At 39.4% G+C, this 24,696-nt stretch overlaps 10 protein-coding genes across 15 annotated transcripts; 4 read left to right on the plus strand and 6 right to left on the minus strand.

Moving 5' to 3' along the window:
* The first annotated feature begins 202 nt into the window (after positions 1-202).
* Positions 203-3,829, plus strand: LOC6647661 (NPC intracellular cholesterol transporter 2). The gene is made up of 4 exons (XM_002070170.4): positions 203-541; positions 1,520-1,627; positions 3,445-3,614; positions 3,685-3,829. Exons 1-4 carry the CDS (start codon positions 397-399, stop codon positions 3,769-3,771), a joined length of 510 nt encoding a protein of 169 aa, XP_002070206.1. The 5' UTR covers positions 203-396; the 3' UTR covers positions 3,772-3,829.
* Positions 3,830-4,003: 174 nt separating this feature from the next.
* Positions 4,004-9,702, plus strand: LOC6647660 (anosmin-1). Of its 3 annotated transcripts, none has more exons than XM_023178356.2 (7): positions 4,004-4,304; positions 7,201-7,863; positions 7,943-8,061; positions 8,123-8,319; positions 8,383-8,753; positions 8,878-8,944; positions 9,377-9,702. In XM_023178356.2, exons 2-7 carry the CDS (start codon positions 7,244-7,246, stop codon positions 9,551-9,553), a joined length of 1,551 nt encoding a protein of 516 aa, XP_023034124.1. In that variant the 5' UTR covers positions 4,004-4,304; positions 7,201-7,243; the 3' UTR covers positions 9,554-9,702. The 3 variants fall into 3 exon arrangements, with proteins under 3 accessions (XP_023034124.1, XP_023034125.1, XP_023034126.1); XM_023178357.2 differs by having other exon boundaries at positions 8,126-8,319; XM_023178358.2 differs by lacking the exon at positions 4,004-4,304 and having other exon boundaries at positions 7,805-7,863; positions 7,923-8,061.
* A 167-nt stretch (positions 9,703-9,869) lies between these two features.
* Positions 9,870-11,328, minus strand: LOC6647746 (serine--tRNA synthetase-like protein Slimp). Its single transcript, XM_002070168.4, has one exon. It carries the CDS (start codon positions 11,300-11,302, stop codon positions 9,905-9,907), a length of 1,398 nt encoding a protein of 465 aa, XP_002070204.1. The 5' UTR covers positions 11,303-11,328; the 3' UTR covers positions 9,870-9,904.
* Positions 11,329-11,484: 156 nt separating this feature from the next.
* On the minus strand, positions 11,485-13,037 carry LOC6647745 (mitogen-activated protein kinase p38a). Its single transcript, XM_002070167.4, has one exon. It carries the CDS (start codon positions 12,762-12,764, stop codon positions 11,667-11,669), a length of 1,098 nt encoding a protein of 365 aa, XP_002070203.1. The 5' UTR covers positions 12,765-13,037; the 3' UTR covers positions 11,485-11,666.
* A 274-nt stretch (positions 13,038-13,311) lies between these two features.
* On the plus strand, positions 13,312-15,770 carry LOC6647744 (protein claret segregational). The gene is made up of 3 exons (XM_002070166.4): positions 13,312-13,589; positions 13,658-14,337; positions 14,416-15,770. The coding sequence occupies exons 1-3, from the start codon at positions 13,415-13,417 to the stop codon at positions 15,631-15,633; spliced, it is 2,073 nt and encodes a 690-aa protein (XP_002070202.1). The 5' UTR covers positions 13,312-13,414; the 3' UTR covers positions 15,634-15,770.
* Positions 15,771-16,156: 386 nt separating this feature from the next.
* Positions 16,157-17,312, minus strand: LOC6647743 (3'(2'),5'-bisphosphate nucleotidase 1). Its single transcript, XM_002070165.4, has 2 exons — positions 16,805-17,312; positions 16,157-16,737 (listed from the first exon to the last, which is right to left on the minus strand). The coding sequence occupies exons 1-2, from the start codon at positions 17,202-17,204 to the stop codon at positions 16,196-16,198; spliced, it is 942 nt and encodes a 313-aa protein (XP_002070201.1). The 5' UTR covers positions 17,205-17,312; the 3' UTR covers positions 16,157-16,195.
* Positions 17,313-17,594: 282 nt separating this feature from the next.
* On the plus strand, positions 17,595-19,161 carry LOC6647742 (electron transfer flavoprotein subunit beta). 4 transcript variants are annotated; one of them, XR_002724261.2, is made up of 4 exons: positions 17,595-17,672; positions 17,743-17,796; positions 17,951-18,909; positions 18,971-19,161. XR_002724261.2 is itself a non-coding variant. In XM_023178420.2 (4 exons), exons 2-3 carry the CDS (start codon positions 17,746-17,748, stop codon positions 18,659-18,661), a joined length of 762 nt encoding a protein of 253 aa, XP_023034188.1. In that variant the 5' UTR covers positions 17,595-17,672; positions 17,743-17,745; the 3' UTR covers positions 18,662-18,684; positions 18,971-19,161. The 4 variants fall into 4 exon arrangements, 3 of the variants coding, with proteins under 3 accessions (XP_023034188.1, XP_002070200.1, XP_015032817.1); XM_023178420.2 differs by having other exon boundaries at positions 17,951-18,684; XM_002070164.4 differs by lacking the exon at positions 18,971-19,161 and having other exon boundaries at positions 17,951-18,684; positions 18,766-18,932.
* On the minus strand, positions 19,119-21,289 carry LOC6647741 (caspase). The gene has a single exon (XM_002070163.4). It carries the CDS (start codon positions 21,056-21,058, stop codon positions 20,018-20,020), a length of 1,041 nt encoding a protein of 346 aa, XP_002070199.1. The 5' UTR covers positions 21,059-21,289; the 3' UTR covers positions 19,119-20,017.
* Positions 21,290-21,612: 323 nt separating this feature from the next.
* Positions 21,613-22,817, minus strand: LOC6647740 (caspase). The gene has a single exon (XM_002070162.4). It carries the CDS (start codon positions 22,645-22,647, stop codon positions 21,844-21,846), a length of 804 nt encoding a protein of 267 aa, XP_002070198.2. The 5' UTR covers positions 22,648-22,817; the 3' UTR covers positions 21,613-21,843.
* Positions 22,818-23,208: 391 nt separating this feature from the next.
* On the minus strand, positions 23,209-24,229 carry LOC6647739 (caspase). Its single transcript, XM_002070161.4, has one exon. It carries the CDS (start codon positions 24,073-24,075, stop codon positions 23,269-23,271), a length of 807 nt encoding a protein of 268 aa, XP_002070197.2. The 5' UTR covers positions 24,076-24,229; the 3' UTR covers positions 23,209-23,268.
* Positions 24,230-24,696: the final 467 nt, after the last annotated feature.

The raw sequence follows: 24,696 nt of genomic DNA on the forward strand, positions 1-24,696 counted from the left end.
CTCTGCGCCTGCTTCTTCAGTGCTAATAAATCAAAGTTTATTGGTTAAGCACACGGCAATTATTTATTTATTTACGTTTGCTATGTTGACGCTATGAATGAGGAGAGGTGGCCCCGCGCACCCCCCGATTACCCCAACGACGACTGCAAACTCCGTCGATAGCTACTGGGTTGCCACTATTCGGTGGCTCTTAATGTGGCTCAGTCACCCAGTAGCCGCAGAGCAAACCATATCACTACTGAACGCGTTTTCCTTATTTTTTGTTGAGCTATTTCTTATTATCGCCTTTTCTTTGTTTGTTATTGTTAGTTGAAAATATTTTCGCAAGCCTTTGAGCCAAACAAATTTTTGCCCGATATTCTAATCGCAACAATCTCGGTAAATTGATTACAAACCATGCGAGGTTTTCTGGTTAATTATTTAAAAATACTTCTGGCCATTTCTGCGATCCGCGAAATGGCCGGTGGGATTATTAGGACGACCACTGACGCTGCTATTAAAAAGATAATGGCAAGGCGATCATTGCCCTTTGAGGATTGCGGTGAGTAATATGGTGAGGATAATCAAAAGAACCCAATCGAAGGTTCAAGGACACAATTGACGTGACAAAAATGGATATTTGATAAACTCTTAAGAATATGTTGCATTGGAAAATCCATTTCATTGCTTTTTATATATTTTTGCATGAACTTCAACGCGTTCAACTGCTCCATAGTGGCATGAAATCCAAATTTGTAAAAAATATTGTATATTGTAGAATTCTTGAGTAAGTATTCAACTTGATATTGGAATACCATCAGATGCATTGTAAATAATTCAGAACTCAAAAACTATCATTTATCCTTAATGATAATAATATGAAACACCTACCTTACATTACAATCGATATACTCTTCCGGCAAAGTGTATTTTACTATCAGTTATTACTTCCTTAAGTTCAATTAAATACATTTAAATTATAGCAGTCATAAAATTATTTTTAGAGTTTGCATGATATTTCAAATTTTCCAGAATATGTCAATTTTTGTCAGAATAAATGTGTATATATTGCTCATTGGTCTGGTAAATCAAATATGAAATCTTATCAGGCAATTAGTAAAATCAAATTTTCAAAAAGACAATCATTTTGTGGTGATCTTTAATATGATTAACAGTCATTCATAAAACTGATTACAACAGGATTAAAGGTATTTCGTGTTTGTGGGAAATTGAAGAATTTTAAAATATGATATGAATTCAAGTGAATGAATGATATCATAAAAATAAACATGTCCTGGTTATCATTAATGTATTTATCTATAAGCCATTAGGACGCATTGTAGATAACTTATTTTCATTGGGCTTAGTTCAAGTTGTCATTGGAAATGCTCTGGAACCAATAACCTGAGGCGGTTTTGGAGAAGTAATGGCTAAAGGGGATTTTCAAAATAAATACTATATAAAGACATACACAAATTGAATTTAGTATACTTACTTTTTTTTTAACTCTTGAATATACTATTCTTATTTTTTCTCATAGGTTCCCTGTATCAAGTCAACTATTTGAACATTGACAGCTGTGAGAAAATACCCTGTTCCATGCAGCGAAGCTCGACTGTTAAGGTGACGGTGCTCTTCGATGATAATGGTAAATACCTACTGACACACTGATAACAGGCGTTCCTGCATTCAAACTTTTTCTTGCTTGAACGCGAGGTAAACGAGAAGGGAGGAAGAGAATTGAACGACAGTCGGAAACAAAAATAGATCAGTGCGGGCGAATAGCTTATAAGGCCAAGGTGCTGGTTCTCCCGATGGCGCTTGGATTAGGTTCTATCGTCGATTGTGGGTACGGTACGGCTGCTATCATTCTCTAGCATTGTCGTGTGAACCTTCCCCGAAACTACGCGGGCGGCGATAATGAATTTTGTACATACCATAAAAAAAAGGAAAAAAAAAACACACAGAAGAAAATAATATAATTGATACAAGTGGATTGTAAATCAAAATAATTCCTACGATTGCAGCGATTATTCGCAATTGGCTGGTAGTTAAGACAAACTCCCCCCTACCACAACCACAACCACCACCACCCCAATACCCCCCTATCCCCCCCATTACCAGTGGTAGCACGTTGCAGCTGACATGGCATCGATATCGATCGTTGCAGCCCGGGGCCCAAAATGTTTAATTTATATAAAAATAACTCTATTTACGCTTAATTTAATTGTATTTTGATTAGTCAGCAAAAAATGCAAAGCGATAATTGGACCCAGCACGTACGCAAATTCTTATTCAGAGGGGGAAGCGGTGCCAATAAGGTTAGAAAATGATTAAGATAAAAGCCAAAATTATAAAACTTCAAATCGAGCAACGACTATTAAACACCCATTGACAAAGGCTATATATATAATTAGATGCTATCTTATTTATTCATTTCATTAAATTTGCAATTTGCAATTGATTTAGCAAATATAGATTGATCCCCTTTAAGTCTTGTAATATCATAACACTTTCCGGATTGACCCTGTTTCTTATCACAACCTCCTTAAATCGTTCCTCGCCATAAGCTCCAAGAGTTTGAGAAGATGTTCTGCATAAACCAGATCTATGTCCAACATCAACCACTTTTTTTACATAGTAACCAAGGACTACTATAAGATATAATAGGGTAAATAGGGTATACTTTTGTATACCCTTTAATATCAATATAGTAGATTTTTTATAGATTTACCTTATTATATCTTATAGTAGTCCTCGGTAGATGAGTTGTCTAAATGGCCCAGTCATTTAGGCAACTGGACAACGAGGATCCGGGTTCGAATCCCAGGCTAATGTATAGATGTAGTTTTCTCCTAAGCCGAAGGCCTTAGTTGCCAGTGCTTGTAAAATATAGTTAGGTTGATAGTATTATATCCTATACTTATAATAATAATAATAATATCATATAATTTGTTTTTAAGTCTGTCTAATTTAAATTTAGGTGTTATTTTAAAAGCTTAAAGATCTTAAAATTTGGGAAAACATTTTCTAAATGAAAAATAATTATGTGAAATATCTAATATCAAACAACTGACAACAATAATAGATGTTCAAAAGGCAAGATGATAAAGATTGGATGCATTGATTTATTCCAATTATGGAAGTTCCTATTGTTCTAAGTTTTATTTGAAATATATTGAATTATATTTATTCAATTGCATGCATGAATAATGATTAATTTTATATAATTATAAAAATAAAATAAAAACATAAAGTTAGATATTTTTGAACGAAGAAGTAAAAGTAAAAGTAAAAGAAGTAAAAGAGTCGTAACTTTTTAGAGTTTTTTCAAAATCATATTCATACTTTAATTGTCAAGAAATTATTATTTGTAGTTATTTATTTCGAGGATAATCATTATTTAGCATTCAATCTATTAGGTATATCGGATTAACACTTTTGTAACTTTCAATCTCGTTGCAGGCAATGGTGTTAGCTTTCTTAAGCATGAGGTACGCTGGGTCTTCAACTACGTCAAAACACAGGCCCTTATCTCGCCTGATCCTTGTGATGGCAATCAAGATTGCATATTGAATGTAAATGATGAGAAAACCTATTGGGCAAATATATTTGTGAATGAAACCTTGCCAGTGGTAAGTATTTCAATTTGTTGTTGTCAATTATATTATAGTGAGCTCCTTTTTTTTTTATTGAATACTTCAGATGAGCGGCAGTATGTTGTGGGAAGCCAAAGATGAGAGCAATCAGAATCTTATATGCTTTGAGGTGCCTGTCATAATCACCGTGTAAATGTGTATGTAAGACGCAGAAAAATAAAGTAATTGGTGCATGCAAAAACAAAAGAAACAACGACGATGCATACGTCAGTGTGTGTGTATCCTTTAATGAAATTCTGAATGAATCTCAACTGATGTGTGTGTGCGTGAGGGGGGAGGGGAGGACATGTCGGCGGGGGCGTTAGAGGTTTATAAATTACGAGATCTCTTTTTTTTCGGCGGTTCCTGCTTGGATACGACGTACACACAAACTGCCAGAGACATAGAGAGAGAGGGAGAGAGCGAAAGACACAGCGGCGATACAAGTGGAGCACACACACGCCAACACATTGCCAACCGAAGTCCAAACGGGAGAGCAAGGCCTTGCAATTGGCTACGGGCCCAGCGTCCGTTCAGTGTGTCAGTCAGTCTTGTCTTCGCGGTTGCAACGCGAGGGTCGCTCAAGCTCAGAAGAAGCGACAAAAGAATCCGGGAACCCAAAGAAGAAAAAGAAAAAAAAAACATAACAACGCAAACGCGAATATCGGGCGTAAATTAAATAATAAGGTATTATCAGTGGCGATCAAGGAGTGCGAACATTTAAAGGCATTTTTTGAGGTGGCAGTGTCATTATCACTATTGGATGCACTGCATCTTTGAATATCTAATACCCATATAGTACATTAAGCCCCCTGCCCGAAAAAGAAAAAATAAAATAAAGAAATATATGTAGTACATATATGTTTCACTGGTCTCGTTTTGCCTGCCATTTGCTCAATTTGGTCGTTGTAAAATGAGATTGCATTCGTGCTAATTGCGACAATCGTAAATGGTGGACAGCAACAGAGGATCATGGGTATGGGTGCAAGTGTGACATGATCCCCTAGTATCAACAAGTATGTATGTATGTTTGTTTGTTTGTTTGTATGTGCCCATGAACCTTGAAGATGGCTTCAAGTTTAAGCTAGAACCCGAGACCACAATTTAGACCCCCAAAAGCTATATTGAGTATCACATTTGCTGAACCATGAGCACAAGCCCATGTCCAGAGATTTTTCAAAAGCCTGCCCACCCCCCACCCCTTCCCTTTAAATGGTTAAAAGTGCTTAAATTTCCGTGCCCGTTTCGAATGGCAACAAATGGAATCGAAGGATCATTGCTACGTGAGGGCGTGAGCAACATTTGGCTAACAATGAAACTGAAGATCTCAGATAACCCGATATGGCAATCAATGTAAATACATATACATATGTAAACAAAATCAATAGATTTCTGATAGTAATTGTCTCATATGAGTCATCGATCTGGGAGTCTTATGTCTTATGATGTAAATTTGATCCTTTTGTTATCCCTATATTGACATTTGAATAGGAATAACAAAATGTTGTAGAAGCTTTCAATATTTATGAGATTTTTCAAGAACTACTTATGTACGTATTTAGGAACCGATGTATATATATGTACATATATACATACATAGGTATATGTACACATGCTGTTCCCTTACCCCATCTCTTTTTTGGATATTTTATGTTCGCTCACCCTCTACTCAGCTTGGACATAAACACTTTTAGTTTTTTTTTTGCTTTCTGCACCACCAATGCACTTTAGAGAGTAAGTATAAGGCAAGAACAACAACAACAACAACAACAACTCGATGACTTTGCCTGTGCTCTGGTCAAAGTGTTAAACGATTTGCATCATATTACACACAGTTGTTGCTGTTGTCGCTTGGCCTGGCCATTGTCGCCAGAGTCTCGTGCTATTGTGCTAAGCCCCCGCCAAAGTACAAGCCAGATGAAGTGCAATGGAGTAGAGACGAAGGCGGCGATGAACTGGAGGCAAACTGCAACCGGAGGCAGAAGAAACAAAAAAAAAAGAATAACAAAAGCAACGGCAACTACAACCAACGATTTATCACAGCAACGACGTCAACGAAATCGATCCGGATCTCAGAGTCAGAGTCAGTCAGACCCAGTCCCAGTCCCAGTTCCCCCCAGTCCCAGACCCAAACATGTGCGGGATACATACATACATATATGTGTGCTCTGCTATGCTCCTCTTAAGCTTTTGTGTGTGTGTGTATGTGTGTGTGCGTGAAGCATAAAAAGTAATTTTGAATTTTTGAATCGTTAAAAGCAATTAATTGCCACTACGCAACGGCAGCCATCCTGGCAACGGTCTTTCGTCTTTGGGACAGTTTTTGTGGCTCTGGCTGCGTCCATCGTCGTCGTCAGCTTTACTGCCCAATTTTGTTGCAAATTTTTCGTTCCGCGGAACTTGGTGCATTTCATCTCGTCTTCGTCATCGTCAGCATCAGCGTCGTCGCAACGTCTTCTTCGTCGATCGTCGCACATTCATTTGTCGCTTAATGTCCCTCAGTTAGGCCGCCGCCGCCGCCGCCACTCTCAGTTTCCCAGTCCCCATATAATATGTATGAAAGAGATAGAGAGAGAGAGAGAGCATACTCCCTACTTCACTGCCTCCCCAACATGTCCGTGTCCTCCTGTTGCTCATGCCCGTGTTCTTATACTCTGCTCCCAGAGTGTCTGTATCGTCTTGGTATGTGAGGCATCTGCTGCCTGCCTGGGCCGCTGTGAAGTGATCTGGTGATGCTGCTGCTACTGCCGCTTCTGATGTGGTGACATCCACTTGCAGCTCGCACATTCGTCGTAGTCGTATTTTTCTTGATTTTGTTTTCGCTGCTTGCACATTCACACGCAGCCAAATAGCAACAAAAACAACAACAAAAACCGACCATCGACCATACCATAAAACATTAGTTTCCCATTTGCGTGCTAAATACCCTATACAGAATCATTTACAGCATATTAATTCAAGGAGAACATATGAATCTTAAGTACTAGGAAATCCAATTGAATTGTCAGTTTGATCAAATCTCTCAAAATGACAGAATGGGAATCCCCCTAAGTTAAATTCCCTTTTTTTTTTGGTCCTTTTAGCGAGAGTAAAATGGATATCAGGAAGTTATTTTCCTGACATTTTTAAAGTGAAACTATCCAAAACTAGTGTAAGGTACCTCTAGTTGTCAGCTATACCCTGATCAAAAGTTGTTACTGTCTGTCTGTCCGATTTGTCTGCGGCACGCACTACTATGATGCGCGCTTTGAAGTCCTGTCAAGCACTTGAGATACATTTATGTATTTTTTGCATTTTCATTGCTTCTACTTGGTTGAGGCCAAGCACACAAATACGAGGAATGATTAGTTAGTTGGTCATGCAAAATGGGAGAAACCGGTTCGGTCCGACTGATTGTCGAACGATCGCTCCTTTAACATAATCAACATGGCTATGGGTGCTGCTGCTGCTGATGATGATGATGATGATGAAGATGCTGATCATGATCGGCAGCGGGCAGTAGATCGGTAGAAATTATGAACGCACGGAATGTGCATATTCTATGGCAAGATTTTGGGATGATTACCTGGCAAATCATTTTCAGATTGCAATCATCCAAGCGCTTAGCATCGCCCATTGCCAACAAAATGCCCATCCAGAGACGGTTACTAAGGGCTGTTCTGCTAGCACTGGCGCTGGCTATGCTTATGAAGGGTCAACAAGTGAACGCCTCTTTGGCGTCCATGCAACATCGTCAGCGGATGCATATTCAGCGAGATAGCATCGATATCAAGGACAAGATTATCGAATTGCAATGCCTGGCCCGATGCGAGACCGAAGTATCAACACAGACCCAGCATCAGCGTTGTCTGGATCACTGTATACGAGAGCTTCCGCGGACACCGCGTCGTGGTAGCTGCCCTCAGCTGGGAAGGCAAACGCGACTCCTGTCATGCCTGGACAATTGCCAATACGATCATGACTGTGCCGAGGTGCAAAAGTGTTGCTCCTCTGGATGTGGTCCTGTATGCGTTGAGCCACTCGGCGTTCGCAACGACACACAATTGCCACCTATACCCAAAATATCTAGTCTAAGGCCAGGCAGCCATAAAGTCGAATTAACCATAGAGTCATCACCATTGGTCTATTACTTCCATGTCGAGGTTTGCTCTCATATTGGACGTCTCTTTGCTACCCGCAAACTAGGCCTTTGGCAGTGGCAAAAGGTTCAAAAAATTTACGAGTCACAAGATGGACACAGAAAATGGTAAGTTTAAAATATTCCAACATCATAATATCAACAAACAAATCCAAGTCCCAATAAAGTAAATGATCATCCCAATTAGGACAAAAATCACCTTCAATTTGCGACCAGGTCGCTGGTATCAGGTGAGAGTGGCAGCAGTTAACGCTTTTGGCTATCGTGGTTACTCCCAGCCAACAAGTGCATTTCCCTCTGCAAGCAGTAAGTGATTAGAAAATGAATAATAGTAATTGCCAATTGACATAAATTGTACAATTTCAAGCAGATCCTAAGCCTCCAAAGGCACCCAACGATTCAAAAATTATCTCGAAACAATACGACGGACGTTATATGAATGTAAAACTGGTCTGGTGTCCATCCAGATCGAATTTACCCGTAGAGAAATACAAGATCATGTGGTCCTTATATGTAAAGAGTCAGGAGGGCTCTTTGATTCGTGAAGTCGCCTATGTAAAAGATGTAAGTTCCATTGAAGACAGATAAAACCGAAAGGACACCTTATTTAATGATCAAATATTGCAGTCCCATCAGTTCGATATTAAGAATTTGTTACCCAACTCTTCATACTACATTCAAGTGCAGGCTATATGCTTTAGTGGCTCAAGACGTCTTAAATCGGATAAAAAGGATCTTTTCTTTAACACAACATTACAATCCTTGGAGCCATATTCCCAACTGGAATGTTCCACTCAGAGTTATAAACGCTTATATCATCAGCATACAACATCGGAAAGAAGTTCCACACCAGCCATCATTTTCAATGAAGTGACTCCTGTACAGAGTTTAAGCCCATTGGCGATATCTAGTCCCGCCTCTTATGAAGTGCGTTTCCGTCTAAACCGGAAATTTGGCATGATTGTGCAAATTTTCGGCTTTCAGCCACACAAGGAGAAGTAAGTGTCTATCTACCATGTATATATACACATGTATTCGAACAATTGTTGTTTATAAACAAAATTGCCTAAAAACACAAAAGCAACCAACAAAAAATTTAATTTAAAAACTATTCCATTGCAGGGTCTATGAACTGTGCCCCCAAGAAACGAATTGCGAGCAGCGCGAGTTTAGCGCAATTCGCGCCAAAGTGAGTACAAATTGATATTGATTGCCAACGGGGTTCGTGCCTCAAGAGATGGCCATTACAATTACAATTACAATTACAATCATTGTTTGTTGTTGCTCCGCTTGCTTCTTTGATCAAAGGGATTGATTTTCATTGGCAAATCATGTTGTTTTGCGTATGACACGTCAAACACGTTTTTACATTGCCCCCATGTAAATACGTGGTTTAATTGTTCCAATAAATCACCAAAACATCAAACAGTACACACATCAATGGCAATGTTTCAGCCAGTTTTATAGGTGACTAATCAGAGCGCTTAATTGTCGTCATTGGAAACCTAAACGAATAATAAGATGTGAATTCTGAAGACTTTAATATAACTTCGACTGCATCTTCAAAGATCACTTTAAAGTATAATTAATTTTTGTTTTCTTTTTTGATTTTTTTTTGCAGAAAGATTCACTGGAGTTTAGCAAATTAAAATATAATACAACATATGTGCTAAAAGCATTACGCTCCAGTCCCAATTCTATTTTGGATGATACTAGAAATGCCTTTACTTTTACCACACCAAAATGTGAGAACTTTCGCAAGAGTTTTCCGAAAGTGCAAATTAAATGCAATGACTAATTTCCATCCATGAGCAAAACATACACACACACACAATGGTTTCGAATACTATACATACAGACCATGAGATTATTCTAGATTGTAAATAACGTTTTTTTAATATTTTGTTAGATTTAAGAACAAACCCAACAAGTTGAACGAAAAAAAAAGAAAAGAAAGAAATTGTTGTTTATATGAAAATTTGGTTCTAGTTAATGTTTTGAAGGGTCTAAATTTCAGAACGGGCTAGATCGATCGATTATAATGCTTCTGTAGTAATTTTCTTAAGATACAGATACAGCGCCAAAGATAAAATCAAAAAGTTAAAATCATTATATTTCCTGTTAGGGGTAATATTAGAAACTGACCTCTTTATTTAAAAAGTTCTTTGAACTGTTGTATATCGTTTTGCAGCGTTGTTTTTAATTGGCCGTTGGCTGAGCCAAGCAAACGACACTTTTCCAACTGGATGCCATGCTCAAGGAGTGCGGCTATGAGTCTGCTGGTATAAAGCACCGGGCCACCAATCAAATGCAGGAAGTCATATTCCTTTCCTCGCCTCGTGCTAAAGAGAATACGTTTAGAGACATAGTTTCCATAGTTGCTGATGCGTCCGACAGAGATATATCGCTGCAGCGAAGGAGCATACACTTCGACGACGGCCCTTAAGGACTCTGCAGAAGTAAGGCTTGTTGCTGGGGCATAGACAATCCGGAAGGGCACATCCAAAGCCTTATAAAAGTCAATAGCTAGATTAAGGACGTGCTCTAGTTGTTCGTCTGCCTGGTTCGATGTCTGCGTGGCAATGAAACATTGCACTGCATTTGTTTGCGTTGCCGTATATAGACTAGATAACGATCCGTATTGATGCGACTCGGCTCGACTATAGCTGCGTCCACAGCAAACATACCGCAATGGCAATACCGAGGGATAAACACATAACTTTGTCATGGCTCCTAGATAACTCTCGAAAGAGCCTCCTCCTGTTAGAAAAGCAGTGTTGAGTTTATTCTGCAAATGTTCCTCCTTAACGAGATGATAGTGTTCCAAGGGTGTTGCGTTTGCCTCCAGGAGAACACACCGCGCAAAGTCTGGATTGGCGGTTTGGATGAAATCACCCTTTGTGACAAAATATCTTGCTAATGCTTGCATGGCATTTACATCAAAATGAGCTGCTTGATCCATCATATAATAACGATTGTTATCCACAAAGTGAATAAGATCCTCTCGCTCCAGATGCGATGGTCCCTTCTTTCGAGCGTTTTCGGGCAAGGCATGTCGATACAAAAGTGTCTCTTCTTGGCCGCTGGGACACTGTGAATGCAACAGATTGGGTAAATTGAGAAAGTCATGTATGAAGTCATCTTCAATTGGGTAAATGGTTTGCTTTAATATTTTCACATCGTTGCGCAACTTTTTGCCCCGCTCTTTAAGCTGCTGCACTACAGCCTCCTCTACTTCTTGGCAGGATTTAGCTAGAACCTTCAGCTGTTTGGTAACTGATTCACGTTCTTCATCTAGTCTGAGTAGTTCACCCTGGTGGGATTGATATTTGTGGTACTTGCTGAGAACGGCGTCCAGATTGACATCCAACCAGCGTCTAGCGATGCTTCGCTCAAGCTCTGTCTTGTCTCGGAAAGTGTCGGTAAAGTCGAGAAAAGGCTGCAGCGTCACATAGTTTTCATTTGCCTTATCGCCCGTGATATATAGGGCAGATATATGCCGGCGCGTAATTTTGATTCGTCTCAGAGTAGTTCGTAAGTTCAGCATCTTTTATTTACCAAATGAACAGCTGTTGCCACAGTTTGCACCATTAACAGTGGCTGGTTAACATGCTCGAAAATGATGCTGTTAAGTTTGAACACATGTAACTGTCAGTAGAATTTGAATTACAAACACAACGATTTTTCTATTTTTATATACAAAAAAATTAGTAACAAACTTTACAAAAATCGGTATAAAAATATATGTATTATATAATATGTATACATTTATGGTTTGTTATATATTAGTCAAGATTATCAATAAAGCAATTTTGTTTTCTTTTTGGTACGAATGGGCACTTTGGGAGTATCAAAATTATAAGTATGTGTGTGTATGACAAATGTAATAAAACTCGATATAAGCCAATTTATTACTTAATATCCTGCCATATATGAGCGTAGGATTGTGGTGGTTTAAAGTTCACTACCTCCTTGTAGATAAGGTCCTTCCACTTTTCAACACTAAGGTCCATATCCTCGAAACTGTGATCATATGGCGGCGAAGTCTGCTCATCACTTGGTTCGGCATATTTCTCCAAATACGGATGGGCCAATGCCTCCTCCGCTGTGATCCGCTTCTCGGCATCCAGCTCCAGCATTTGTTCCAGCAAATCTATAGCCAGTGGATTAGCGTTCTCGAACACCCTCTTAAAGGAACGTCTCTTCATCGGGGGCAGTGATAAAATGTAGTTTCGAGCACTCTCGGACGAGATTTTTTTCATAAAGTCATCGGGCGGAGTGCCAAGCATCTCCATAATTAAATTGAGCTGGTGTATGTGATCTGTGCCTGGGAATAGAGTACGTCTCGTAATTAATTCTGCCATAATGCACCCGACAGACCATATATCCACTGTCTGATTATAGTGCATCCAGTTAAGCATAATCTCTGGGGCACGATACCAGCGCGTGGCCACATATCCAGTCATTTCATTTTCGGTGGGCCGAGCCAAACCAAAGTCTAGAATTCTCAATTCACAATCTTCGTTGACAGCTATGTTGGAAGGTTTGAGATCTCTATGTATAACCCCGGCACTGTGTATATATTTTAGTCCTCTAAGAATTTGATAGACCAAAAATTGTACATGGTCATCGGAGAGATGCTGCATGCGTATTATATTATTAAGGTCTGCATCCATCAGATGAGTCACTAGATAGAGCGTCGAATTGGGCGGATTGGGATGGAAAATGTCCAGCAGTCCAATCACATTTTCGTGATCCATATGCTTTAGTAGCCGCAGTTCCCGATACGTACGCTTAGCATGTACAGCTGATTGAAAGGGTCTGGCCAATTTTTTGATGGCCACTTTTGTGGTCGTACTCCCGTTTTTCACCAATGCTTTGCAAACCTGTCCGTAAGCGCCCTGACCCACAGGCTGCAGATCTTGATACATGTCGGGAACCTCCCATTCTGTTCGGTTGATTTCCAATTTGTAAAACTTTTGCGCTTTACGCGTTGACGTTGCTGCCATTTCCGTTCTCTGGTTCTTGTCTTAGTATTTGGAGGTAGTAAAAATTTCTGATATTAAGACGAAAATATATTGCTGATTACGTTTATCTTCGACGCTTTTCCATGCCAGGCACCAGCGCAACAAGGCCAGAGTCTAATATCAACATTTAGAACTGCCACTGCCCATAGTCACTCTATTTATGTAGTACTCCGTTTGAGGTCATGATTCACAGAAAAATTGATCTGGTAAAGGTGATCGGCCTGCACCGAATCTGAAGTGCGCTAAAAATTTAATTTGACCAATTGGAAAAATTTTTTTAAAGGTACTTGGGTTTAAAAGAGTCTTAATAGTAAACGAATTTTTTGCCAATTTATACCAATTTATGTTGATTTATTTCCAATTTGTCGTGTACGATCAAAATAAAAATTTACCTTTTTGGCGCTTTATTATTTATTTCCAACGATCTGGCAACATCGGGAGTGGTAAATAGTGGAAAATAGTTATCGATATATATTTGATAGGCAATTGCTGTTTGTCCATCCCTATATATGTTGTCATCTCTGTCACAAATTCACCATTTTATTTCAAACCAAATTAACGGCGGTTTGTCGAAACGACGCTTAAGTTGAAAATTGGAAAAAAACGCGGGGAAAAGCCCACTTTGAATTAATATGGAATCACGTTTACCAAAACCATTACCATTTCGACCCATGCAGGGATTGACTAAGAATATATTGCCCGGAGATCGAATTAAATCGTCTGCCACAGGAGGTGGGGAAGCCGGTAATGTACAACCGCTTAGCAGGGATATGTCCAATTCGCGCAATTTTTTAACGCGTCCCAGAGGTAAGTTCTAGTCTACGCATTATTTCAATTGTGCATTTAATTCGAGATATGTACGCATTCTTATACAGCTCGCGCCGCATCCCCGGAGCCTCTGAGGACAAATAACCGCGCTAAATTGCGACGCAGTCGATCGGCTTGTGATGTAAATGAATTGCGTGGGGTGGGCATAAAGCGAACTGCCATGCCACCCACTTTACCGAGCGTTCCAAGCAAGTTTTCACGTACCACAGCTACAACAACTTCAACGACAACAACCTCAAGTGTGCCCACTGGCACACAACAACGAGCAAGTCGTCCGCCATTAGCAGCAGCCCGAAAACCACCCGTTTCTACATCCCGGACTGCTGCACGCACAACATCAGCTCCTGCGCAGACATCGAAATTTGCGGCGTCAACCAAAACCGGTGGAGCAGCCGCATCTAGCTCAACTTCTGCTGCTGCTGCGCCCAAGAGGATAGCCCCATATGATTTTAAGGCTCGTTTTCACGATTTACTCGAGAAGCATAAAACACTTAAAACCAAATATGAAAAGCAAGTTGATGATTTGTCTGAACTCGAAACGATGCCACAGCAGTTGGAGGAGACCCAAAATAAACTAATTGAAACAGAATCAAAGCTAAAGAATACACTGTCTAATAACGAGAGTCTGTACCGGCAAGTGAAGCAGCAAACGGACGAAATTGCATCATTAACAGCCACGCTGGGACGTCTTAATGCTGAGCTAACCGATCTGAAGACGAAGCATGAAGTAAGTATTGTTCTTTGGGGTACCAAATAATGTTCAAATTCCCTCCCTAATTTTGCCTATATGTAATATTTTTTACAGCAAATATTAAGTGAGCATCAAAGTCTATCTGCCGAGAATTTGGAGTTGCGTCAATGCAAAGAAAATCTGCAGCAACGGAACGAAGCGGCAACTGAGGAAAACAAGAACCTTCAGGAGCAGCTCTTTAAATCAAATATGGAACGTAAAGTGCTGCACAACAATGTTATGGATCTGAAGGGCAATATTCGTGTCTTCTGTAGAATACGTCCGCCCTTAGATACCGAAATTGGCCGTATATGTTGCTCATGGAACTATCATGACGAAGCCACCGTCGAGATACAAAGCCTTGAAGGCCAACAGGCAACCAAACAGATTTTTACATTTGATCAAGTATTTCAGCCGAACTGCTTCCAAACAGATATTTTCGATATGGTTTCACCATTAATACAATCGGCATTGGATGGCTATAATATCTGCATATTCGCATACGGCCAAACTGGCAGCGGTAAGACCTTTACAATGGATGGCGTGGCAGATAATGTGGGAGTTATACCACGCACCGTTGATCTTCTTTTCGATTCGATCAATTCCTATAAAAATATGGGCTGGGAGTATGAGATTAGAGCGACATTTTTGGAAATTTATAATGAAGTTCTATATGATCTATTAAGCAATGAAGCAAAAGACATGGAAATTCGTATGGCAAAGAATAACAAAAACGATATATATGTATCAAATATCACTGAGGAATGTGTTATGGACCCAAATCATCTGCGCCAGTTAATGGCAACAGCAAAAATGAATCGAGCCACAGCATCCACAATTGGCAATGAGCGTTCATCACGATCGCATGCTGTCACCAAACTGCAATTGATTGGACGCCATGCGGCGAGACAAGAAATTTCCATCGGTTCCATCAATCTGGTTGATCTAGCTGGTTCTGAATCTCCCAAAACCAGCATTCGTATGACCGAAACGAAGAATATCAATCGTTCTCTCTCCGAGCTGACTAATTGCATATTGGCTCTGTTACAAAAGCAAGATCATGTTCCATATCGAAACTCAAAATTGACCCATTTGCTAATGCCAGCCCTGGGTGGCAATTCAAAGACCTTGATGTTCATAAATGTATCTCCATTCCAAGATTGCTATCACGAATCTGTAAAATCGTTGCGTTTCGCAACTTCAGTTAACTCCTGCAAAATGACCAAAGCCAAGCGGGTTCGGATCCCGAATAATGCGTCGGCCAATAATAGCAGAATAGATAACTCAGTCTAAAAGGTCAAAATTGTGTAATCCCAAATTCGTTTTTAACAAGTCAAATTTACGTTTTTTGTAATTTTCAAATAATTTAACTTAATAAATTGTTATTATTTTTAAGACCAGAAATCAATAAACGCTATTTTAAAGAATAATAGTATAAATGTATAATAATATCAGTATAAAAGGTCAAAATTGTGTAATCCCAAATTTGTTTTTAATAAGTAAAATTCATTCATATTTGTAATTTTCAAATAATTTAACTTATAAATATAAATTGTTATTATTTTTATACCATGCACCCGAAGGGTGAAATGGTATATTAAAGTCGTGAAAATGTATGTCACAGGGAGAAGGAAGCTTCTCCGACCACATAAAGTAGCGATCTAGCCGTGTCCGTCCGTCCGTATCAATCAGTAGATCTCGGAGACTAGAGCCACCAAAATTGGTATGTAGTTATAAGTTGAATTTTACACACTTTTATTTATATTTTACATCTTTCTATTAACAATTTATTGGACGACATGAACAACAATATTAATTTCAATTTAAATGCTTTAGATAAAGCGAATTCATCTTTTTATTTATTGCCTACTGCCTGCCTCACTTCAAGCGGTATTTTGGACACTAGCTCCGCATGATCCTGACCCACAGTGGCCAACACTCCCTTACGATTGATGTGCTCCACACTTGCATTGTAGGCATAGTGGTTACCATCGATATCGGTCAGTGTGCCACCTTGGGCTTCCAGTACAGCTTCTGGGGCACAAGTGTCCCATTTTTTGCATCCCGGCGTGGCAAAAACATAAGCATGTGCCTTTCCCTCGAGCAATTGAAGGACTTTAAAACCAGCGCCGCCCACTTTTATGGTCTGGGTAGCGTTAAACGAGTTCAGTGCCTGCTGATGCAAAGCATTGGAATGCGATCGAGTGGTAGTAATTATGAACTGACCGGTAGGTGGTAAAATCGGAACGAATCCACCTGTACCCAAGCCTTTTAGGCCCCAAATGGTGCGTCCAAGCTCACCGCTTGGATGTTTATAGAAGGGCTGATGAATAACGCCACCCACTGCCGCATCTTTAACAGCTATGCCAATAAGAACAGTCACATGCTCCACAAAGCCTATAAAAGATAAAAAAAAAAAACAGATTACACATCGACTGAGATTTTGAATTATCAGCTTCCATACCCTGTGTGTACTCTGCGGTACCGTCCAGCGGATCCACCCAAATGACAAAATCCTCTGGTTTAACATCTTTCCATTCGCTAGGACAAGACTGCTCAAGGAATGCTTCATCCAAGTCTTCCACCAGCCAATCCGAAGGCACATTCAAATCAGAGTCGCCCTCCTCGCCAATTATTTTTACGCTGGGGAACTTTTTGGTTAACGAGGCAATTATACACCTTTGGGCAGATCGATCTGCCAATGTTTGTGGATCAATTTGTGTATCGTTCTTATTACTTTTATCGACGATTCCTAAGTCGCCCGTTTTGAGGACATCACGAATAATGGAAGCCGCTTTCACCGAAGTCTTGATTGAAGCGGCCATAATTCGCATTATAATTGGAGACACAGTGCTGGTGGCCATGATAACGTCTTCCAAATTTAAATGTGGAATGTAGATTTAAATATGTAAGGAATAAGATCTGTTTATATCGCAAAAATCAACCGACAATGTTTCAATTTCACTTATCCCAAGCACAGTGGTCAGACATTAGCAAAATATAAACTGAAAATTTCCAGCCAAGTTTTTTAAACTTGGAGGTATACATTTTATTTCTAACTAACAAAGAGTACTATTAAATTAAAGTACATAGTTCAGTTTTTAAAATTTCATTTAAATAGCACATTTTGAAGTTGTAAAACCTTTTTTATTAGGTCGCCATGGCGAAAAGATTAGCTAAAATGGCTAAAGTGTGTCCAAGCCAACATTTCATCGCTAAGAAAACCTTGGGGCAACGCTGCGGCAAAAACAAGAGACCTTTGGACCACCCTCACTTCCCCTCTGCAGTGTCATTAGATTCACACTCATTTCTATCAACAGTTTTAAAGAAAGGTAAGATTTTTAAACAAATAATAATTAAAGGAAAAAAAATTGAATATACTTTGAAAATCCTTGGGCACAGATAATGGCGCGTGTTTTGGTTGGTGTAAAGCGAGTGATCGACTATGCTGTAAAGGTAAAGTATCCATCCTATCTATCTATGTATTAGAAGTCTCACTCTTCCCCTACATCTTCTTCTTATCACTTGTTGCTACTCTCCATTTTTGTTTTGCGTAATCGTTTTTGATTGAATTTAATGATGCCAATTTAACGTTCATATTTGCGTCCAGGTTCGCGTTAAGCCGGACAAGACTGGTGTGGTTACACAAGGTGTCAAGCACTCCATGAATCCCTTCGATGAGATTGCCGTCGAGGAGGCCGTCAAGTTGAAGGAGAAGAAGCTAGCTGGTGAGGTAATCGCCGTGTCAGTGGGACCAGCACAATCGCAAGAGGTGATCCGCACAGCTCTAGCCATGGGCGCTGATCGTGGTGTCCATGTTGAGATACCAGCTGCCGAGTACGAGCTATTACAACCGATCCATGTATCAAAAATTCTCGCCAAGCTGGCACTGGAGGAGAAGGCTGATCTGGTGATATTGGGCAAACAGGCGATCGATGACGATGCCAATCAGACGGCTCAAATGACTGCTGCCGCCTTGGACTGGCCACAGGGCACATTCTGCAACAAGATCGAAAAGACGGATGCTGGTCTGACCATCACTCGGGAAATCGATGGCGGTCTGGAGACCATCAAGACCAAAACACCTGCCGTACTGAGCGCAGATTTGCGTTTGAATACACCACGTTATGCCACGTTGCCCAACATCATGAAGGCCAAGAAGAAGCCTCTGAAGAAGGTAACAGCCAAGGATTTGGGCGTTGATACATCGCCACGTATTGAGATTGTTTCCGTGGAGGATCCCCCAGTGCGTCAGGCCGGCGCTGCTGTGGCCGATGTTGATGCCCTGGTCGCTAAGCTCAAGGCGGGCGGTCACGCCTAACATCCCATCCTTTTTGGAGAATTGTGAGCAAAACTTTCAACTTCTGTTTTATTTTTATAATTCGTTTTGTTTTTGAAATTTATGAGAAATGTGCATTTATCTAGCCTCCCAGAGATTGCGTGTCTATCTAATCTGGTCTGGCCATCTCCCCGCGCTATAGCAAACCCCCCGATTTAGTGCTTTAAGTCATAACAAATTTGGAATTTTTTTTGAATGGCCTGCAGTTTTAAGAATAAAGTGTGTGATTTGTAAGCTCAGAGAACAAATTAAAGTGTTTTCCGTTTCCATTCCTTGTTTTTTTTGTTTCAGCAATTGTCGTTCAACTTGAGACAACTCCAAAAAAATAACAGAAACAACGCCAAAAATGGAATCCAAACTTGACCTTACTCCTTTATATGTGGCAAATCAAGGCTAAAAATCCAATTACTATCTATGGCAAATAATGAAATAAATTAAATTGAATTAAAAGCAATTTATTTTAAGCAAAATGACAAACTAAACATTGTTCTAATGCTATAAAAGATATATATATATATATAAATATGCATATAGTATATGAGAGAGAAAATTGGGATAAAATTCATGTTTAAAAATTGGACACTTATGTGCTAACATTAAAATTCAACTTATTAATAGATATTGTAGAACATTTACGGGCAGTTTAATGACGATTCATCTAAATTGTTTATTTCATTTAAAATCTGATCCTTGTAATCATCATTAAGTAACATGGCATAGAAAAAAGCTAAGAATCTGGCAGGATCTGGTCAATTTCGGTTAGTAATAGATAAATGTAGTATAAATGCTAATTCGAATCGGCGAGTACTTTTAAGCAGTTAACCAGGAGATGCGTGAGATAATAATATTCAAGACAATTTCAATTTCGTGAGAATTCATTAATCAAGACCTGAATTTTGTGACGTTTTGTGGATATTATATAATAACAATAAAATTGTATATTTCGTATTACGTTAGAGAAAAATATATATATCTGTTAGCCTAATTTAAAATCCTGTAACTATAACACTCGTTATTTAATTGATAAAATCTATTGATCTACTATTATCTATTTTGTAATTTTCAATGAAACGTAACAAGAATTGGATCCCTCTGTACCATTTGTATTCAATCTGTCGATCTGGTTTAATGGTCAAAAGTACTCGCCAAATGTCTCCATAGATTATTTATGTGTAGATAATATAAAAAATGCAATTAAGACGTATTTTGTGTACAATTTAAAAAATTATTAACCCCTCACACGCGCAACCCCCTCCCCCTACTTCCCCTGCCCATTTGATATCACTTCTCAATCTCATTCCTGTTTTGTGACCAGCCCATTAACCAATGCAATGGCAATCAAACCCGTCCAGCTGGTGCCATTTGTTTATCGCTGAAACGTAAAATACGTGTCAGCATGGTCGTAATGCAAGGAATTTGCTTCTGCTGATGCATTTCGGGTGTATCCGGTGTACAGGATTCAAAGTCTACCGCCACCCGCTGACAAACGAATGTCAGCAATGTCAGGATGTCCAGACGTTTGCCATTGGCGGCCAATTCGGCGCACAGGCTCTGCATAAACCAACTGCCGCGTGTGGTATTGCGCCACGAATAGAAGCCCGGGATTGTGGAGTATGCAATTAGAAAATCGGCATGAATAGGTATTTTGTAGCTCATCGATGAGTCGCCATCGGTTTCAGTATGTCCGGCACGTTGCATGGTGACTCCAGCATCAAGACGATCACCCTGACAGGCTTGAATGAAAAATAACTTTGGTTTGCCAGCAAGAGTGGGACAGTGATTGGCTGTGAAATAGCTCCAGATATTGTCCAGTTTATATTGAGTGTCCTTGGCATAAATGTATCCCATTTCACCATGCGACAGTATGGCCACCAGAATGCAGTCATTGTCTTTATGATTCTGGGACGCGGCATATTCTACAGTTCGTAGAATGTCCTTATATCTGCAATCCTTATATACGGTCACCTCGAAGTCCAACTGTTTGAGCACACGCGTTAAGTTGTCACAGTCGACATTGGTGCCAGCGCGCGATTTCAAAGTGGGCACATCAAAATGTTCATGATTAAAGATCAAGGCCATTCCTCGTTGCTTGTGTTTCATATTGTATTCGGCTGCATGTCGTTCTGTGGCCATTTTGGCCACATACTTGTGATAGCCCGACGTCGTCGAGGATGAGCTGTAGCCATTGGCTAGTTGGCCAATCGCACCAGTGCCAAAAGTTTGATTATGATGAACTGTGCTGGAGTGGGACGACGAGGTGGTTGTGCTAACCGAACCAAACGCATCTGTACGATCGTCAGCATTGTCCACTCGTATTCCTACCTGGTCAGCGGATTCGCTGTTCATTGTCTCCGTCGCTGCATTGTTATTGGCGGCCATTGTGAAAATTCCCCTTTTTCTTGTGTTACTTTCTTTTTCTCTTGCAGAGCCTGCGAGATTACTGATGAGTCATAAACAACAATGCGAAACTGATTTTCCTTAAGGGGGCCAGTGGGATCAGGTTCAAATTTTAATAATAATGCCTAATGCAAGTATCTGTTACAATTCCAGGCAATTATATCCAACATACGCGCACAACATATAAACAACTTGTAACAAAGAAAAATTATTTAAAATTGAATTCGCCGAACATCTTTGAATTTGCTTTGCTCTTGTGAATTCGCCGATCAAAGATGGTTTTGTCTCAACTAGAGATGGTCGATTTTTTTAATTACTTATAGAGCGTAATTTATCTTTTTTAAAAACGCTCTTTGCATACTCTAAATGCATACACATTACCTTTTATTAATGAAGATAAAAGTCTTTCAGAACAAAACATTCTTTTAATCCAATCCAAATAACTACGATGCACAATTACCACATCTCCATGATGAAAATTATCGATCAGCTTCTTTGTTCAGCCCAAATAAAAAAAACAAAAAACAACAACTTTAAAAGTTTGGGAGTCACAGAAGTGATTTAATGATGTTTGATAAGCAGGATTCTTGGAAATTGTTGGGCCTGTATTAGTACATATACATATGTACATACATATGTTGATACAAAGGTAGTAATAAAAATTGCAATAAATGCAAGAGATAAGAAAAAAATTTCCACACTTACTCCCCCATCTAACCACACCATCAATTTATATCAAATATGTACATATGTCCAGATAGTGTCATTTACCTATCGCTAAAACGTAAAACACGCGTTAACATTGTCATAATGCAAGGAATCTGCTTCTTTTCATTATATGCGGGTATCTTCGGATTGTAGGATTCAAAGTCGATCGCCACCCGTTGGCAAACATATGTGAGCAATGTCAGGATGTCCAGCCGTTTGCCATTGGTGGCCAATTCGGCGCACAGGGCCTGCACGAACCAGCTTCCTTGTAACTGATTGCGCCACGCATAGAAGCCCGGGATGGTGGAGTAAGCAAAAAGAAAGTCTGCATGATTGGGTATTCTGTAGTTTGTTGCTGATTCACCATCGGTTTCAATGTGATCGGTACGTAGCATGGTTCCATCATCGAAACTTTTACCCTGACAGGCTTGAATGAAGAACAACTTTGGTTTCCCAGCTAATGTGGGACAGCGGTCGGCTGTAAAGCAACTCCAGATAGAGTCCAGTTTATACTCCTTGTCCTTGGCATTAATGAAGCCCATTTTGCCATGTGACAGTATGGCCACCAGGATGCAATCACTGTTGGTGTGGTCCTGGGACGCCGCTTTTTGAACAGTTTCCAGAATTTCCTTATATTTGCAATTCGTATGCACGACAACGGTGAAATACAGCTTTTGGAGCTCATGCTCCAAATTCTTACAGTCCACATTGGTGCCAGTGCGCGTAGACAACTCGGACGAATCAAAATGTTCATGGTTGAAGATCAAGGCCAATCCTCGATCCTTGTGTTTCATATTGTATTCCGCAGCATGCCGTTCTGTGGTCATTTTTGCCACGGACACAATTCCACAAGCCTGATTCATTCTCTTGGTTGTGCAAATTCTCCTTCTTTGTTTAATTTTTAATTTGTTGCTTAATTTTGTTTATCTTGCATTTAAAACTAAACAATAACAAGATACTGGTGGAGTGAACCGGTGCGATAAGTTGCAGTTAAGTTGTATTAGTAACGTTTCTTAAGAAAAAAAGGTATTTCAATTTCTTCCAACACTTTTGAATTTGCCTAGCTTTTGTGAATTCGCCATTCAAAGATATATCATTAATGTTACCATCGCCGTTTGTTGTAAGACATGGATATATTTGCATACTTTTGGGGTTAATTTTAGTCTTCAAATATTTTGAAAAATCTTTGTTAATATAAAAAAAAAAGACAAAGTTTTGAAAATGATTTCATATAATAACCTGAATATCTCATTTTAACTAGTTTTCTATATTTTGTTTTACATAGATTGAAAGTTTGGGGTAAATACAAGGTGGCGCAAACTCTTAAATAAATATTTACCGTAATAAATATTAATGAAAATATAACTTATTCTAGAACACACGGTAGACTTTTTGATAAGATAAAAGAGGTAATAAGCAGGATGCTGGAAAATTGTTGGCTCTTTATTTGTAAAAAGGTATGTAGTTAGTCCAGATAGTGTCATTTACTTATCGCTAAAACGTAAAACACGCGTTAACATTGTCATAATGCAAGGAATCTGCGTCTTTTGATTACATTCGGGTATATCCAGATTGTTGGATTCAACGTCGATCGCCACCCGTTGGCAAACGTATGTGAGCAATGTCAGGATGTCCAGTCGTTTGCCATTGGTGGCCAATTCGGCGCACAGGGCCTGCACAAACCAGTTTCCTTGTAACCGATTGCGCCACGCATAGAAGCCCGGGATGGTGGAGTAAGCAAAGAGAAAATCTGCATGATTGGGTATTCTGTAGTTTGTTGCTGATTCACCATCGGTTTCAATGTGATCGGTACGTAGCATGGTGATTCCATCACCTAAGCTTTTACCCTGACAGGCTTGAATGAAGAACAACTTTGGTTTCCCAGCTAATGTGGGACAGCGGTCGGCTGTAAAGCAACTCCAGATAGAGTCCAGTTTATATTGAGTGTCCTTGGCATAAATGTATCCCATTACACCATGCGACAGTATGGCCACCAGAATGCAATCATTGTCTTTATGATTCTGGGACGCGGCATATTCTACAGTTCGTAGAATGTCCTTATATCTGCAATCCTTATACACGGTCACCTCGAAGTCCAACTGTTTGAGCACACGCGTTAAGTTGTCACAGTCGACATTGGTGCCAGCGCGCGATTTCAAAGTGGGCACATCAAAATGTTCATGATTAAAGATCAAGGCCATTCCTCGTTGCTTGTGTTTCATATTGTATTCCGCAGCATGCCGTTCTGTGGTCATTTTGGCCACGGACACAATTCCACAAGCCTGATTCATTCTCTTGGTTGTGCAAATTCTCCTTCTTTGTTTAATTTTTAATTTGTTGTTTAACTTTTTTTATCTTGCATTTAAAACTAAACAATAACAAGATACTGGTGGAGTGAACCGGTGCGATAAGTTGCAGTTAAGTTGTATTAGTAACGTTTCTTAAGAAAAAAAGGTTTTTCAATTTCTTCCAACACTTTTGAATTTGCCTAGCTTTTGTGAATTCGCCATTCAAAGATATATCATTAATGTTACCATCGCCGTTTGTTGTAAGACATGGATATATTTGCATACTTTTGGGGTTAATTTTAGTCTTCAAATATTTTGAAAAATCTTTGTTAATATAAAAATGACTCGTTTTCTTTTAATTTTAGCTTAAAAAGCACTTTACAACATCAATTGAATCCATTTTCCCAAAAAGACAAAGTTTTGAAAATGATTTCAAATAATAACCTGAATATTTCATTTTAACCAGTTTTCTATATCTTGTTTTGCATAGATTGAAAGTTTGGGGTAAATACAAGGTGGCGCAAAAACTTAAGTAAATGTTTACCGTAATAAATATTTATGAAAATATAATTTATTCTAGAACTCACGGTAGACTTTTTGAATAGCTTTTTGATAAGATAAAAG

Source organism: Drosophila willistoni, chromosome 3R, assembly GCF_018902025.1.
Source record: "Drosophila willistoni isolate 14030-0811.24 chromosome 3R, UCI_dwil_1.1, whole genome shotgun sequence".
In the NCBI taxonomy this organism is placed as follows: domain Eukaryota; kingdom Metazoa; phylum Arthropoda; class Insecta; order Diptera; family Drosophilidae; genus Drosophila; species Drosophila willistoni.